This window comes from Hipposideros armiger, unplaced genomic scaffold (genome assembly GCF_001890085.2).
Source record: "Hipposideros armiger isolate ML-2016 unplaced genomic scaffold, ASM189008v1 scaffold_65, whole genome shotgun sequence".
NCBI lineage: Eukaryota > Metazoa > Chordata > Mammalia > Chiroptera > Hipposideridae > Hipposideros > Hipposideros armiger.
In genome coordinates, this window is record NW_017731415.1 from 659,392 (window position 1) to 673,258 (window position 13,867).

Consider the following 13,867-nt stretch of genomic DNA (forward strand, 5'->3'; position numbering starts at 1 on the left):
GTGAGCGGCCAGCAGCCGCAGTGAGCGGCCGTCCAGAAGCCGATGACTGATCTGCCTCGCCCGGGAAGAGCGCAATGATGGTGCCAACTTGGGCCAGTGAAGCAACGTCTTCCACAACTAGATTGAAGAACAAAACAACAGCAACTTGTCTGTTCCCCTTCCCCCAATTCCCCAATTAAAATAAAAAACCTAAAAAAACAACAAACCCAATATAACTTTACTTTAAATCAACTCTCTTACTTAGCTGAGTGTTAAAACTACTGACAAATGTTTTCAAGCTACTGGCCATAGCTCTTATTTTTAATTATTTAATTCTAGAGTTTTAGCAAATGGATACACATATCTATGTCTTTCTTATAAGCCAATTAAAACTTTAGAAGCGACTTTGCCAAGTATGTATTTGGCCCTCATAATGATTAAGTATTCATTAACTCAGGAGTCACACTTAACTCGTCCCTGCCCCTCAATCCCCATACCCAATTCATTAGCAAGTCTTTGTCCTAACTCTCCCTCTCCACCACCACCGTAAACTTTTTAGTGCCGGGTATCACTATCTTTTGTCTGGATTATTGACATTGTTTCCAAACTGATCTATTGTACCCATTCTTTTTTTAAAAATTTTATTGGGGAACAGTGTATTTTTCCAGGACCCATCATCTCCAAGTTAAGTATCAATAGTTGTTTCAATCTAGTTGGGGAGGGTGCAGCTCCGTGGCCCATGTGGGGATCGAACCGGCAACCTTGGTGTTATGAGCACTGCGCTCTAACCAGCTGAGCTAGCCAGCCGCCCCTATTGTATCCATTCTTGACTCACCCTAATTCATATCCATACAGTACAGAGATTAATGCTTCAAAATGTGATTAAACTTTCCCTTGCTTAAGCCCTCTTAAGCCTTTCCATTGCTTTCAGGATGAAAGCGATACCACCTAAGGTGACCATTGAGGCCCCGCGTGAGCTGGCCTCTGCTGACCTCTCCAGGCTCATTTCACTCCATGCAAACTTTTGCTCTCCCTGCAACTCATCATGCTGGCTGCCTTTTCATCTTCTGCCTGCGCTATGCCTCCACCCTCTGCGGGAACCTTTGCACATCCGGTTCCCTCTGTCTGGAATCTTTTCCTCCTCTCTTATCTGGTTATGACCATTTTCCTTCACATCACCGCTCAGTGGGTACCCCACGAAGCCTTTCTCTATTACCCTTCTGACAAGACCATCCCTGAATCACAGCAATTCCCCTGTCTCTGTGGTGTTGCTTTGCACAGTTTCAGTTACATGCAGTCAATCTCTACCTGAAAACATTACATGGGAAATTCCAGAAAGAAACAATTCCTAAGTTTCCATTTGTGTGACTTTTCCATTTATGTTTGTGTCTCTTTGAAGAATATGGAGGGCAGAGGACTGTGTTTGGTTCGGCTCCCTATAGAGGACCAGTGCCCAGAGCAGTGCTTGGTACACGGTAGGAGCTAATGAATATTTGCTCAGTGAATGATTATCCTTAGAGAGCAGAGATGGTTCTGGGAGTAGGAGCTTATGCTTGGGTTCCATTGGGAGCAAATGTAATGCATAGAAGTTTACGATAGGAATTGAAGTCATTGACAGATGTGACAGTGTTGATTTCAGCTCTCAATTGTATAAGAACTAATAAATAGCACAAACCCTGTTTGCCTTTGAGTAGGCGTATGCTATTTCTCCACTGGAGAACCCCCCTGGGAACATAAATTACTCCCAGAGCTTTGCATCTGTGGTTTAGAATCTTAAGTGGTGTCTACTTTATACACATTTGCAGTCCTGGATTGCGGGAGCAATTGAGCTGGCCTGTTTCTCTATTAGCTGTCATAATTTTCTGCTCAGTTTAGATTGGCAAAAGACTGTTGTCCAGTTTTTATTCTGAATTTTTTTTCTAATAGCCCTCAACCAAAGCAGAACTGAAAAAACAAGGCTGAACTCAAAAGATTTTAAAATAAAATAGGAAGAATACCCATGGGTGTTTTGTTACTTTCACAGGGTGCATGCTGCAGTTATTGCTACATGATACTGCTGAAAGTCAGGTGGTCGGAAATTGTCTAACAGCATACTCTTAGGAGTATTCTGGGAAGAGCATTAAAGCCCACCCAAGGCATGTTAATTCTGCATAATGAGACACTGGATATAGATAAAATTTGAATCAGTTCCTGAAAATTTCGTAATGACCGCAGGGCGCAAGAGTGACAACCCTCAATTACGTATCTTTCAGATCTCACTGTTAACCTCAAGCCCTCTTACCTTAATCAGAGCTTGGGAACAAGGATTCACAGAACCAGTTCATGAAAAGGTAGACTGTGCATTTGTATAAAGGCAACTACTGTATTGCAATTAAGCAATACACACACTGCTGCTTTGTACCACCAGCAAAGTAAATAAAAGACTGTTCAGCTGCTTACGGTTGGGAGATGATGTCCACAGAGGAGCAGCCATGGCTCGTCATGAAGAGATTTAAACTTTAATGTCCAATTAATAGTAAATACTATCAGTATATTAAAATCACATTACGCATTAGACCAAGCAATTCAACATTCAGGGCATAAACAAATTAACTCAGAGGAGTTTATTCTAATGCTCCATTTCTCTAAATGTGGTCCTTACGTTACTGGCATCAGAATAGCGTATGGTGCTGGTTCTTGTCTGGCCCCCTAAACCCCCACTTCCTTCTCCTCACCTTCTAGATCTAATGAATCAGACTCTTGGGGAACAGGCCACAAGCATCAACATTTTAAACAAGCTCCCACAGTGATTCTTCTGCCCAATAAAGCCTGATCACTGCAAGAATGATTTCTAGTGCCTGAAACTGTCAAAGATTTGTTTATAATTGTAGGTTTTCTTCTGCCAGGGGGCAATGTTTTCTGAAATACAGCTGGATTAGCGTGCTGGAAGTTAATTTCAGTCTTTCTTATACACTTTGTTTCTTGTTCATTGACCCAACCATGGATGACGTTATACCACAATCTTAAACACGAGAGCAGGTGGACCTTCTTAATTTGGTTTTAATTGAGTTTCTAGATCTACGGTATGCATTGTCAGGCTTTTTGGGTTTCTCAAAAAGTTTCGACAATGAGAGGTCATTGTGTTTTATAGTTAATTGGATGCCCGAGGTAGGGTCTTTGGTAATCCTCCTGACAATTAATGTATAATGATGACTTGTAGTAAAATTTTGGTTAGCTATGGTTAGGTGGCGTGTATGCGCGTGCACATGTGCGCTTGTGTGTATGTGTCTGTTAATGAGTTCCACATGCATAATGACCCGGTAGAGGATAAAGTTCTTTGGCGAAACCGTTAACAGAAATACTGACTGAGCTCAGTGCTCTTAGATAATCGGTAACAAGTGCTGTACAGAAGCCAATTATGGATCAACTTGGCTATTACACTCAAGGCTCCCCCCCACCCCTGCACAGCTACTCCTCATGTCAAAAGAATTAATAAATGATGTTCAGTACCTCGGTCTAATTTTTTTTTCCAAGGGGATCCTTTATTGTCCTCAAGCTAAGTTTCTACAATCAAATAGCAGACAGAATCTGAAGTTGCTGGACTCCGGCAAGAGCTGGGGAAGTTGGGCAGAAAGGGAGGCAGGGCTTTAAGAACATTTGCAACACTGTGGCATCAAAAGCAATCCCAGGGCTGTTGTGATTGTTTTCCCTTTGGGGTTGGTAGTGTGTCTCTGTAAAAGCAAGCCTGCATCTCAAAATTGGGGCTACCATCTTTCTTAAGCCTTGCCTAATACCCGACGCCAAATCGTTTCAGTATGTCCTACAGACTAAAGCGAGAGACATCTATAGAAAAATTCGTGCGTGTGCCATCTCTGCAAGAGTGCAACAGCTAAAAGCATTTGAGAAAGGCAACTGAAAGTTTGGCCATGTGTTTTCTTTTTCTCAATGAGCTGTTACTAAACTCTAGGATATATAATGAAACCCAGGCCTACTGTGCAACCCACTGTAAACAAGTTCTTCCTTTTGCACTATCGTGTTTTGCTTGAGCACAGCCACTGCTCCGTTAGTAATTTGCTGCATGGTAAGTGGCGTATTTGTTTATGTACACACATATGCTCTGTGCAAGAATGTTGGTCCCCGGGCCTGGGGAGAAAAGCCAAAGACAAGCATTCTTCCCTCATTTGAATCCTCAAAGCGTACAATATTTAAATCACTTTCAGATTTAGAGGCCCTGATTTCATTTCGAAGTCTCTCCTGGTTGCCAAATAGCTTAGTAAAGAAACTTTATCACTCGCAAGAGCCTCAAAGGACACCGTTTTTTGGTGGCTGGGTGATCACTTAACTGGCAAATAACCAGGGAAACAACTCTTTAAAGCGAAATTCTTGCTACCATTGAGATTTCCTTCCTAAATTTAATCATTAATAAAGCTTCCCCATCTACTCCCCCCATCAACCCCCCCCAAAAAAAACCAAGCTGACAGTTTTTTCAGGAAGAGGAGGCAGAAGCTGAAATTATTTTGTCCCTCTTTATAGGGCAGAGGACTTCATGCTGCTTAGCTGGCATTCCCAGTGTTTTGATAAAAGTTACTTCTCTAAACTCTAACATGGAGAAAACAAAATAATGTTATCTCTTTTGTTAGTTACAGTCTTGGGAGATTTCATCGTGAGAAATCCGTGAGCAGTCAGGAATCGTTGAGAATGTGGCAAGAGGGACAGGGCCGCTTAAACTGCCAGAAAAATAAATAAATGAGAAAGACAGGGAACGTTATTAGGTTTATAAATTATAAAACTTTCCTTGTTTGAAAAAAAAATAATAAAGCCGTGAAGCCGGCGACATTGAATAACTACATTGTAAACCTTAAAAGCTTTAAAAGCTGGTCGAAACCCTTTTATGGTTCTGTTTCATTTTTGTCGGATAAAATACATTTGGTTTCTTTTTTAAAAACCGTGTTTGTGTGAGGGAAGGAAAATGAACATGAGCTGTTATTGGCCGGAGCAACACAAGAAACCCTCATGTTACCAGAGGAAACCACATGAAAGTGTCTGTGTGTTAGGGGAGGGACCGATAAGGGGGTGGGGAAAAGGGGGCTGATGTTTCAAGCCCCTTAGGCTCTGAGCTGTGATTTGTGAATGGCCTGTGATGAAATCAAGCTTTGGACAAATCAGAGGAGCCTGTCAACCTCCCAGGTGGGATTACTTGTAGTTAATAGACTGAGCGCAGAGCCCCAAACAGCAGTGCACTCAGGGTAGGCAGCCAGAACACACTGCATAAGGCTTTCCTAGAACCCTCTGCCATGGCAGGGAGCAGCTCATTCCAGTCGTGTCAGGTAGGAGGACGATGGAATGGGCTTTCCAAGCAGTTTCTGATTTTGAAGCCTGTTTGTTTTCACCATGAAGGCAAGGCTTGATGGTGCATTTTGGAAGTTGCAGGCTTAGCGGGGGGCGTGCGGGGGCCATGCTGAAGGATCATTTGATGTAGTTTTGTCTAGTAGCTGTGTTTGACAACTCGACCTCTTTATCCCTTTAGGTAATATCCCTGTTCACTTTTGCTATTGGAGCCAATATCTGCTTAGGATTCACAGCGAATCGAGTTAAGAGGGCAGAAGGATGGGATGAAGGCCCGCCGACAGGTAAGTGTTGCCACTCCTTGCATTTTCCATCCTTTGGAAATACTAGGTGATCCAGATAAACTCACTAAGAAAGTCATCTTTAAGGTAATCATGCAGTCTAACTCGTTTAGTCCGGGATACCTCTGGAAGAAAGCCAGCTCTGTGTGTCATTCAGGTGAGAGACCATGGTTTTGCATAGAGAACATTTATGATTGCTTCATGATAACTGGCTCTTTAATTCTTTGTACTCTGACATCCATATGTGTTAAGATACAATGAAAACTCTTGTTAGCAGACAAGGCTAAAATAGAAGTGCTGAGAGCAGGTGCTGGTTTACTATTGGAGATACATGAATCTGACTTGTTGTCATGTGATATAGGATGTAGTATTTATCTCCAGAAAGTTCTGATGTTGGGAAAAAGCGGCATGGAAGTGAAAAAGGCAGTGAACTGTCTATATGAAACTTTAGAAATTGAGAACTATGAGATTAAGAATTACCTAAAATAGGAAAAAACATAGAAAAGAGGAGGTGCTTAAAAGAGCTTATAAGGTCGACTTGCACTCATTGTTTTTTCGTTTGGCATAAAGAAAGGTAAGTTTTAATGGTGTATGTTGACTTAACTCATAGAACCGAGGTGAAAGATTTTCCTTTTACAATACACTGCGCCATAAGCAGTGTGGGAATTCTTATAAAGGAGCTCCTTGTGCAGATGGAGGGGGCTTCACTGACCAGGTATTAAGTAATGAGTTGGTTAATTTCCTGGAAATTGGAGCTGCTGATGGTTTTATAAGGAAAAATTACATATTAAGTAAGGGTACTCTAGGGGGCAATATTTTCTTGACTTTCACTGACATCTCAGCACATTTGTCCGCCTTCCTATGAATTTTGTATTGCTCTGTATTTCTTGACGTGACCAGTATAAAAAGGCTCTCACCTATCCTTGTTTAGCCAGCACGAGCTTTGATTGACCAAAATATGAGGCATATGTTGGTGGAATTCTAAGCCTTCATGTAAGTTACTTTTGTATCATGCTAGGAGGTGGAAAGTAGTTTTATATTGGCAGTAGTTTAGTGGATCAAAGTAGGGTGTGGTTGGGGTGAGAAGGGAGAAAACAAATCATAAAATTTGCACCCCCCGCCAAGGAGCCAAATGGACATAATGAGTTGTCTTATGTTGGAGAGAGAGAGGAGCATGGATCACTGGGCCGGGGAATCCTGTTTTTTATTGGTAACAAATGCTGTCTTCAAAGACCTCTTTTTCTTGTTCCAGACAAGTATAACTCCCATTAACACTGACTGTCACTGCACCGACTGGGAGGGGGATCAGGTCCTTCATGTGTCACGTGGGCAAGCTAGCAGCTTGAGAGCCCACTGCTGGACTGCTGGTTGTTTCCAGTGCAGCCTAAAAGGAACTTTTTTTTTCCTGTTTCGTATTAGTATGTCACTTTGGCTAAAACTGGTATTAAAAGCTGTTTCCTTAATGAATGTATAAAATCAAGTCCCTCATTTTCGAAGTTGACTTCTTTTGGAAAACAGCCATGCAAGTCCTGGGTTGGCACCCTGGGTGCATATAACTTGCTGTGTGGTCTTGGTCAAGTCACTTGCCAAGTCTGTTGCTTTAGTTGTACAATGAGGAGCAGACCTAGATGATTTCTAATTTTTCTTCTGGATTAAAAAAGAAAAATTAAAAAGCCCATGATTCTATCTATTCTGTTTCACTGTCTCTGAATTTATGTGCTCCCTACTTGAAAACATAGAAGAGATTTATTAATCCTTGAATCTATTTTGTATATTATAAATTGTTTGCACACATTATAAGAAACAGCTATAGGAACTAATGAATTAATGCTACTTCTGGGCAAATAATATGATCTATATTATAATATATAAGTAGAAGTGATCTGAAATATATATACTACAAAATGTTTGCTTTTTGAATTATTTATTTACATTATCAATTATTTTTAAGCTATTAGGGCATCATCTAAAATAGCATATTAGTGAAAATGCTTGTCTCAATGAAGCTTAGTCTTGGGAGGCAATGCCATTTAAGCCTGAGTCTTAGGATTTTGCTATGCTGGCACACTTTAAAAAATTTTTCTATTGACGTAGGCTGTCTGGTGTTGGGCCCCATGGTTGATTTCTCCTGACATATTCTTTGGAAACTGGGTAACAGCTTTGTACAGAGAGTTGAAGCAGTTTCATCTTATTAAATATAACATGTGCCTAGGAAGGGCCCTTCTCAAATATAACACCTGTGGTTGGTGATTCTGTCAGCGAAGACGTCACATCAGAAAACCCTGGGCAAACTTTTCTATATGTATTAGGATAAGACACTAGGAAGAAAGGCCGCCATGCTGGTATTCAACACTTTTATGTTCTCAGAAACCCTGGGAAGCTCAGTGGCACTAGATTTTCACCAAATAGAAGGAACACAAAGATATTAACATATGGCCAGCTTCAGCCTGACCAGAGCAAGATCTCCCACTCAAAGACGCGCAGTTTCTTGTGTAATAAATGTAGTTCCTCCGAGTTCGCGACAAGATCTGAGAACGTCCCACACATGTGCAGCCCCTCACTGCTGTACTATGGACTGGGGTGTTAGTTTCAAGGCTGTGGCAGTGCAAACAAACTGTTATAATTAATTAACCAGTACACTTGTTAGCTGGATTTAATGTTAGGACCTAGTGATCTACTGGAGGTAATGGAAGTATACAATTTCTTCTAGCAGATCATAAAAGATCTACAGATTTATTAGAGGACATCAAATGAGCAGAGCTAATTATACTTCTGTTGGGTGAATATAATGGGGCATCAGGTAAATGAGATGGCTAAAGGAAAGTTTCAAAGAAAATGTAAATAATTAGTGCACTTTAGTTTGACATCTTTGTCCCATATACCCAATGTAGCCAGCTTGATTCACCTTTAAGGTTGCAAGAGAATTTGCGTGTATACAGGCGTGTGTGCATTCATGTACATGTGCGTATGTGTATGTGGTGTTACGGTGCAGTCCATTTTACTGAAGTTTGTGATAGATACTCTTTCAGTCTCCACATGACAATAGGGTATCCTCTGAAATAATAAGCAACCTAATACTTCAAAGACAAAGGGGGTTTGTGAACTCACGAATATCTGCCTAAGAGGCTTGAGAGCTCAGTTGAATTCATCATCAGCTTTGGTGGCTTGGAAGTTTAAAAGTATGTGATCGTGAATGAAATTCATGGGTAAATGTGAAATGAAGAGTGTCTCTAACAACTTTATGCACAAAGCTTTTCTTTGTGGATCATAGAGAAGCCAGACAATAACAACAGGAGTGAGAAGGTTCACGTTCATTTGGTAACTTTAGGGATCTCATCTTACATTGAGATGGAAAAGCTGTTTAAATGGTGGGAGAGTAGCAAGTAGGAAATGGCAAGGCTGGCAGATATTTCAGTCCTTGCTGTGTAAGGAAAATGGTCTCTCGAGGAATATCCTCATATCATGGGACTTTATGTTAAATTGACTGTAGAAGTCAGCAGGGGAGGGGCTAAGTCAGTGTCAGTGGACTGAAATGATCTGAATTCGAATCTAAGGAGGGCACAGATTTTTCAGTCCTTTGTCAAATGGAGCTTCAGTGTAGTGGTTTTTCGTGTATCTTAAAACTATACAGAATCCTCTATCTCATTTGCATAAGCAGAAATCTCAGTCTTCAATAGAGTCAAGATGGATTCTCGAATCAACAAAAAAAGTCAACAGATCTTCCCAAATCATGTCTTCAAAAGAACATCTAAAATAATTCGGAGCCTACAAACAAAATTTGAAAAATCCTTTGTTAATGAAAACAGTCTTGTAGTTATAGTCAGATGATCTAAAATTTTAGCCAGGCCTTTTACTAGCTCAAATTACACCTAGAAATATGATTTTTTCAACCAGAAAAATGGAGGTAATGTTGCCTCTTTATCTGAAAAAGGTTTCTATTAAACAAAATGTCTTATTAATGCTGATGAGAATATAAGATGTCAAATATATGATAATATGTTTAATTTATCTTCAATTATGTTTTGAAAGCCAGTGTTTAAATTTTTCCCTTAGAGAGTTGTCAATACCTGCAATTTAAAATGACAAAGTTTCATTGTTTTGCAGCAGATTAGCAGATCACTCAGACTTCACTACTGATTACCGTCATAAATGCTATTTAAGTGGTTTAGAAGGTGAATTACAGTTTTTAATTTTTAAAATTGAAGTTTATAGAAATTGATTTTGCTGTAGTTTCTGAGGTCTTTCTACACGAGGACGTTGCATTCATAAACACATTCAAGTACAAGTGTTTGAAAACTTCCCAGGTGGACCTATTTATTTTTAAAAACTTATCAATGAAAGCTAGCTCCGCAGATGTGGAGAGGAGAGAACAGTGATGCTGGCTGTAATGGGTATTTGTAGAAAATAATGTATTTAGGAAGCAGAGGTACTGACATGCAGGCCTGTATGTGAGGTCTGAGGACAAAAGTATCAAGACAAAATGGCAACTTCAATGCAAACAGTAGGACTAGGAATATAACCCAGAAGAGGCTTAGGCCCGCATTAAATTCTAGAGTTTATTGACATCTTGAATGTCATCCATGTTGTCTGCCTCCTTTCCCTGCAGTTTATCCTTCAGACACAGGGGAGCCAGTTCTGTTTCAATGCTCTTGACAAGGAGACAGCATAATGGGTCTGTAAACCATTTCAAGGCTTGACCCTTACCTTCAGGTAACACTCGAGCTGAGACCCACAGAGAATGGGAGGAAGAGGTAGGAGGGTACCAAATCTCAAACTCTGAACTCAGGACCAGACGTAACTTAGAAGAAAGACTCTTCCAGCTTCAGTTAGGCTGAGCTAACTGTTTTCAAACTGAAATACTGCCTCCCTCATTGGCCGTCGTTCAAATCTGAAATTTTCCGTTTTGCAGAGGGATTTAGAGGGAAATATGATTGGGAGTCCAGGATGAAGTAATGTTTAGGTCACAACTCTTGTCATAAATTAGGTTCTTTCCAATAGTCTAATTAAAATATCAACAGTTTTTTCCCTATATAAATGTCCCCAGAATTCTACAATACTACCTCTGTGTATACATGGTAAGATGGAATGTTTTAGAAATAAGGTCTTCATTAAGGAAAAACAATTCCACTTGTTTCTATCAGAATTATGAACTTGAAGGAAAGAAATCACGTTTTACATTGGGTTTTTTTTTTAAATCATGCAATGATGCTTCTGTGAAAATAAGGAATATCTAGCATTGTTTTTATGCATATCATATATGTACATATGAAAGTTTTAACATTTGAAGTCCCCATTTTAGAAATACATGAGTCAGTATAGACCTGTAATCTTTATATTTAAAGACTCTGGAACTGACTTATATCTTTGAAGTAAAATAATGTCATCTACATATGTAATTAAAAAGGCAGTAGTAGAATTGGAATCTCATAAAAGTACTGGCAAGTGCCTCTTATGAAATTCCAAACCTCTGTTATCTCACATTTCTGACTTGATCCTTTTAAGGTTTTCATTGTTGTTGTTGTTGTTTTGTTTTTGTTTTTGGTTTTATTTTAGTTCCTTGTTAGGTCTGAGCTTTTATGGAAGCCTTAGGTAACGACCTAAGCTGAAATTTATGGAATACCATGAGTTCATTGATCCTTCAGTTTTCCTCACACCTTTCAATAAATTATAGAACCGGAGTGCTCATGTCAATATTCTCTTGATTTCGGTTAGGTACAGGAAGGTATTACGGATTTCAGAGTTCAAACTTAGAAGTCAGAGAACCCTTCAGGTGTAATAAAAAGGGAAGTCCTAAAACCTGGGCATAGAATGTAAAAGCCAGAGCATGCAAGATGAATTACAGAACTACAAAAAGAGTAGGGGCTGGAGCTTGTTATCAAAGAAGAGGGCGGGAATGGAACAGGCGCAGGAAAGGTAAAGTGAATATTGTTCTCTGTCACTTTATTTTACTGAAAAAGGCGCAGCAACTCAAATTCTTGGGATTATTGGGTTCAAATTAGCACATGGTTCCATTCATTTTCCTACCTCTCTTCCTACCATTGTCAGTGGAGTCCAGGTCAGTCAAGAATGAATTTTGGCACATGTATCCCCAATCCACACAGGGATTTACTCTTATTTGAAAGCCGTTGGTAACCCAATTGTGAGTGCAATACTTTTTATGAGATATAGCTTTGCATTATGAGTGTAGAGGCAACTCTTTATTTATTTATTTTTTATTATTTTTTAAAATTTTATTATTATTTTTTTTTAGCTGAGCCATCCTGTTGGCAGCTCAGCAGCAGCTCAGCTTGGGCCAGGAATCGAACCGGCAACCCTGTTGCTCAGAGCTCACACTCTTGAGTGAGCTCTTAACCAACTGAGCCACTCGGCTGGCCCGGGGCAACTCTTTTTTCAACAAAGCTGCCTTCAGTTTCAGGATTGGTAAGGATTCTGATAACTGATAGGAGCCAGCTATTGAGTGAGCTTCAATTATTTTCAAAAACAAAGTGAGGGACCAACTTAAAGAGCAAATAAGAAAGGGGTGAAAATCTCATTGATAGAGCGGATGAAGAAAGGTTAAAAATGGCTAAGAATTCATAGATATTTTGAAAGTAAAGAAAGAGATAGTGAAGAGAGTATGATGAAGGAAAAGCAAAGTGAAGGAAAATTTCAAGTGGACATCATAAAGAAGAGGAGGCAGGACAAGTCAACAACCATAAACAATGTATCGTGAGATCTCATTATCTCAGCTATAAGCGTAGCTAAGCATATTTACATATGCAGCTTATGAGAGTGAGTGCTACTCAGAATTTATGGGTTGGCAGTTGGAATGAGTCTGTCTAAACAATACCCTTAAGGAGGAGTAATTCGGTTATAAGCATTTTCCTTATCTATATTTCTACTATAGGACTTTCCCTATTTTTCCTTTTTTCACTTCTCAATCCCTCCTCCCCTACAGGTTCTTAGGGTCCAGCATGCACTGTTGATAGGCCAGCCAAAGTCAATAGAAAAATGAGGTTTATGAACCAGAGGTAATGCCCTGCATTAGACATCTGACATTATTGCCTCAACTGAGCTACTGTGGTTTGCATGTATTGCAACATCCCAGAATCAGCCATGCGAAAGTGTTTCACATCTCACGGTCTAGTGAATCTGTTTGCTTTAGTTGAACTGATCTGATGCCATAAAGACTAAACTTGGGTGATTCTGACTTCAAAGAGGCCTGAGGAGTGAGGGATGAACAGGATGTTCAGATAAATGGCTTCGGTGAACCTAGAAATGTCATTTAGCACCTGTTCTCCCCTGCTATGTGTTTTTCTGATTTTAACAGTAATGCATAGTAATTATTTAAAACTGAAAAATTCACAAACATGTAAATAAGGAAATGAAATTACACATAGCGTGTCATAAATAACATTTGTTAGATTATTTGCACATAATGCATATTATATAATATGTATTTTATACACATATATACACATGTATATATACAGATATATGTGAAGAGAGAAGTAAATAAACAAAAAGACATTTGTAAAATGTCTTAGAAATTTTAAACTACAGAAAAGTAAGAAGTCTCTTTGCCTCTCTTTCTCAGTCATTTTTCCCCAAATGTAATTCCTATAAAACATTTCTTACAGGAAAAAGAAAAGGTTATTCACACCTGCACTTTAAGAAGTTATGCACATCTACACTTTTGCTCAATGCCTCTGCCCCCACCTTCTCTTTCTCTCTCATCTCTAGCTCTGGCTCTGTTTTTATTTTTATCTTTATTGCTCTTTTTATCTCTGTTATATAGACCATTTAATATAATAACACTGTTCTGTACTTTGATCTTTAAAAAAAAGTTGTTTATATATGTTGTAGATCATTCTCTATTAACCTACGCAGATCTACTCATTCTTTTTTTTTTTTATTGTTAGTTTTAGGTATACAGAACCATGCAATAGTTATCCTTTTCACCCCTCACAAAGTAACAACCCTCCTCCCCCTATCCACTGCCTTCCCACCCCCTATGTCATACTTATCTATTACAATTCCATTGACTCCATTCCTACACTCTACTCCACGTCCCGAGACTATATGTATATATAATTATAGTTGACATACAATATTATTCAACATCAGCTTCAGAAATACAGTGTGGTGGTCAGGTCTCTACACTGTCTATGAAGTGGTCTCTCTGATAAGACATGAGTCCATCTGGTCCCCTAAAAAATATTTACAACATTATTGATTATATTCCCCAGACTGTCTTTTCTATCCCTGAGGCCATATTGTAGTTACCAATTTGTATTGTCTCG

The 13,867-nt window shown here is 39.4% G+C and overlaps 1 protein-coding gene across 7 annotated transcripts in view; it reads left to right on the top strand.

The window, feature by feature from the left end:
- Positions 1-13,867, top strand: part of ENPP2 (ectonucleotide pyrophosphatase/phosphodiesterase 2) — a 100,731-nt gene that overhangs the window by 21,058 nt on the left and 65,806 nt on the right. For 5 of the 7 annotated variants that reach the window (XM_019642116.1, XM_019642117.1, XM_019642120.1 and 2 more), the window contains exon 2: positions 5,486-5,588. In XM_019642116.1, coding sequence (XP_019497661.1) covers positions 5,486-5,588 — 103 coding nt within the window. Of the gene's footprint in view, positions 1-5,168; positions 5,286-5,485; positions 5,589-13,867 lie in introns of those variants that run through there. The other 2 variants (XM_019642118.1, XM_019642122.1) reach the window with 1 other exon arrangement.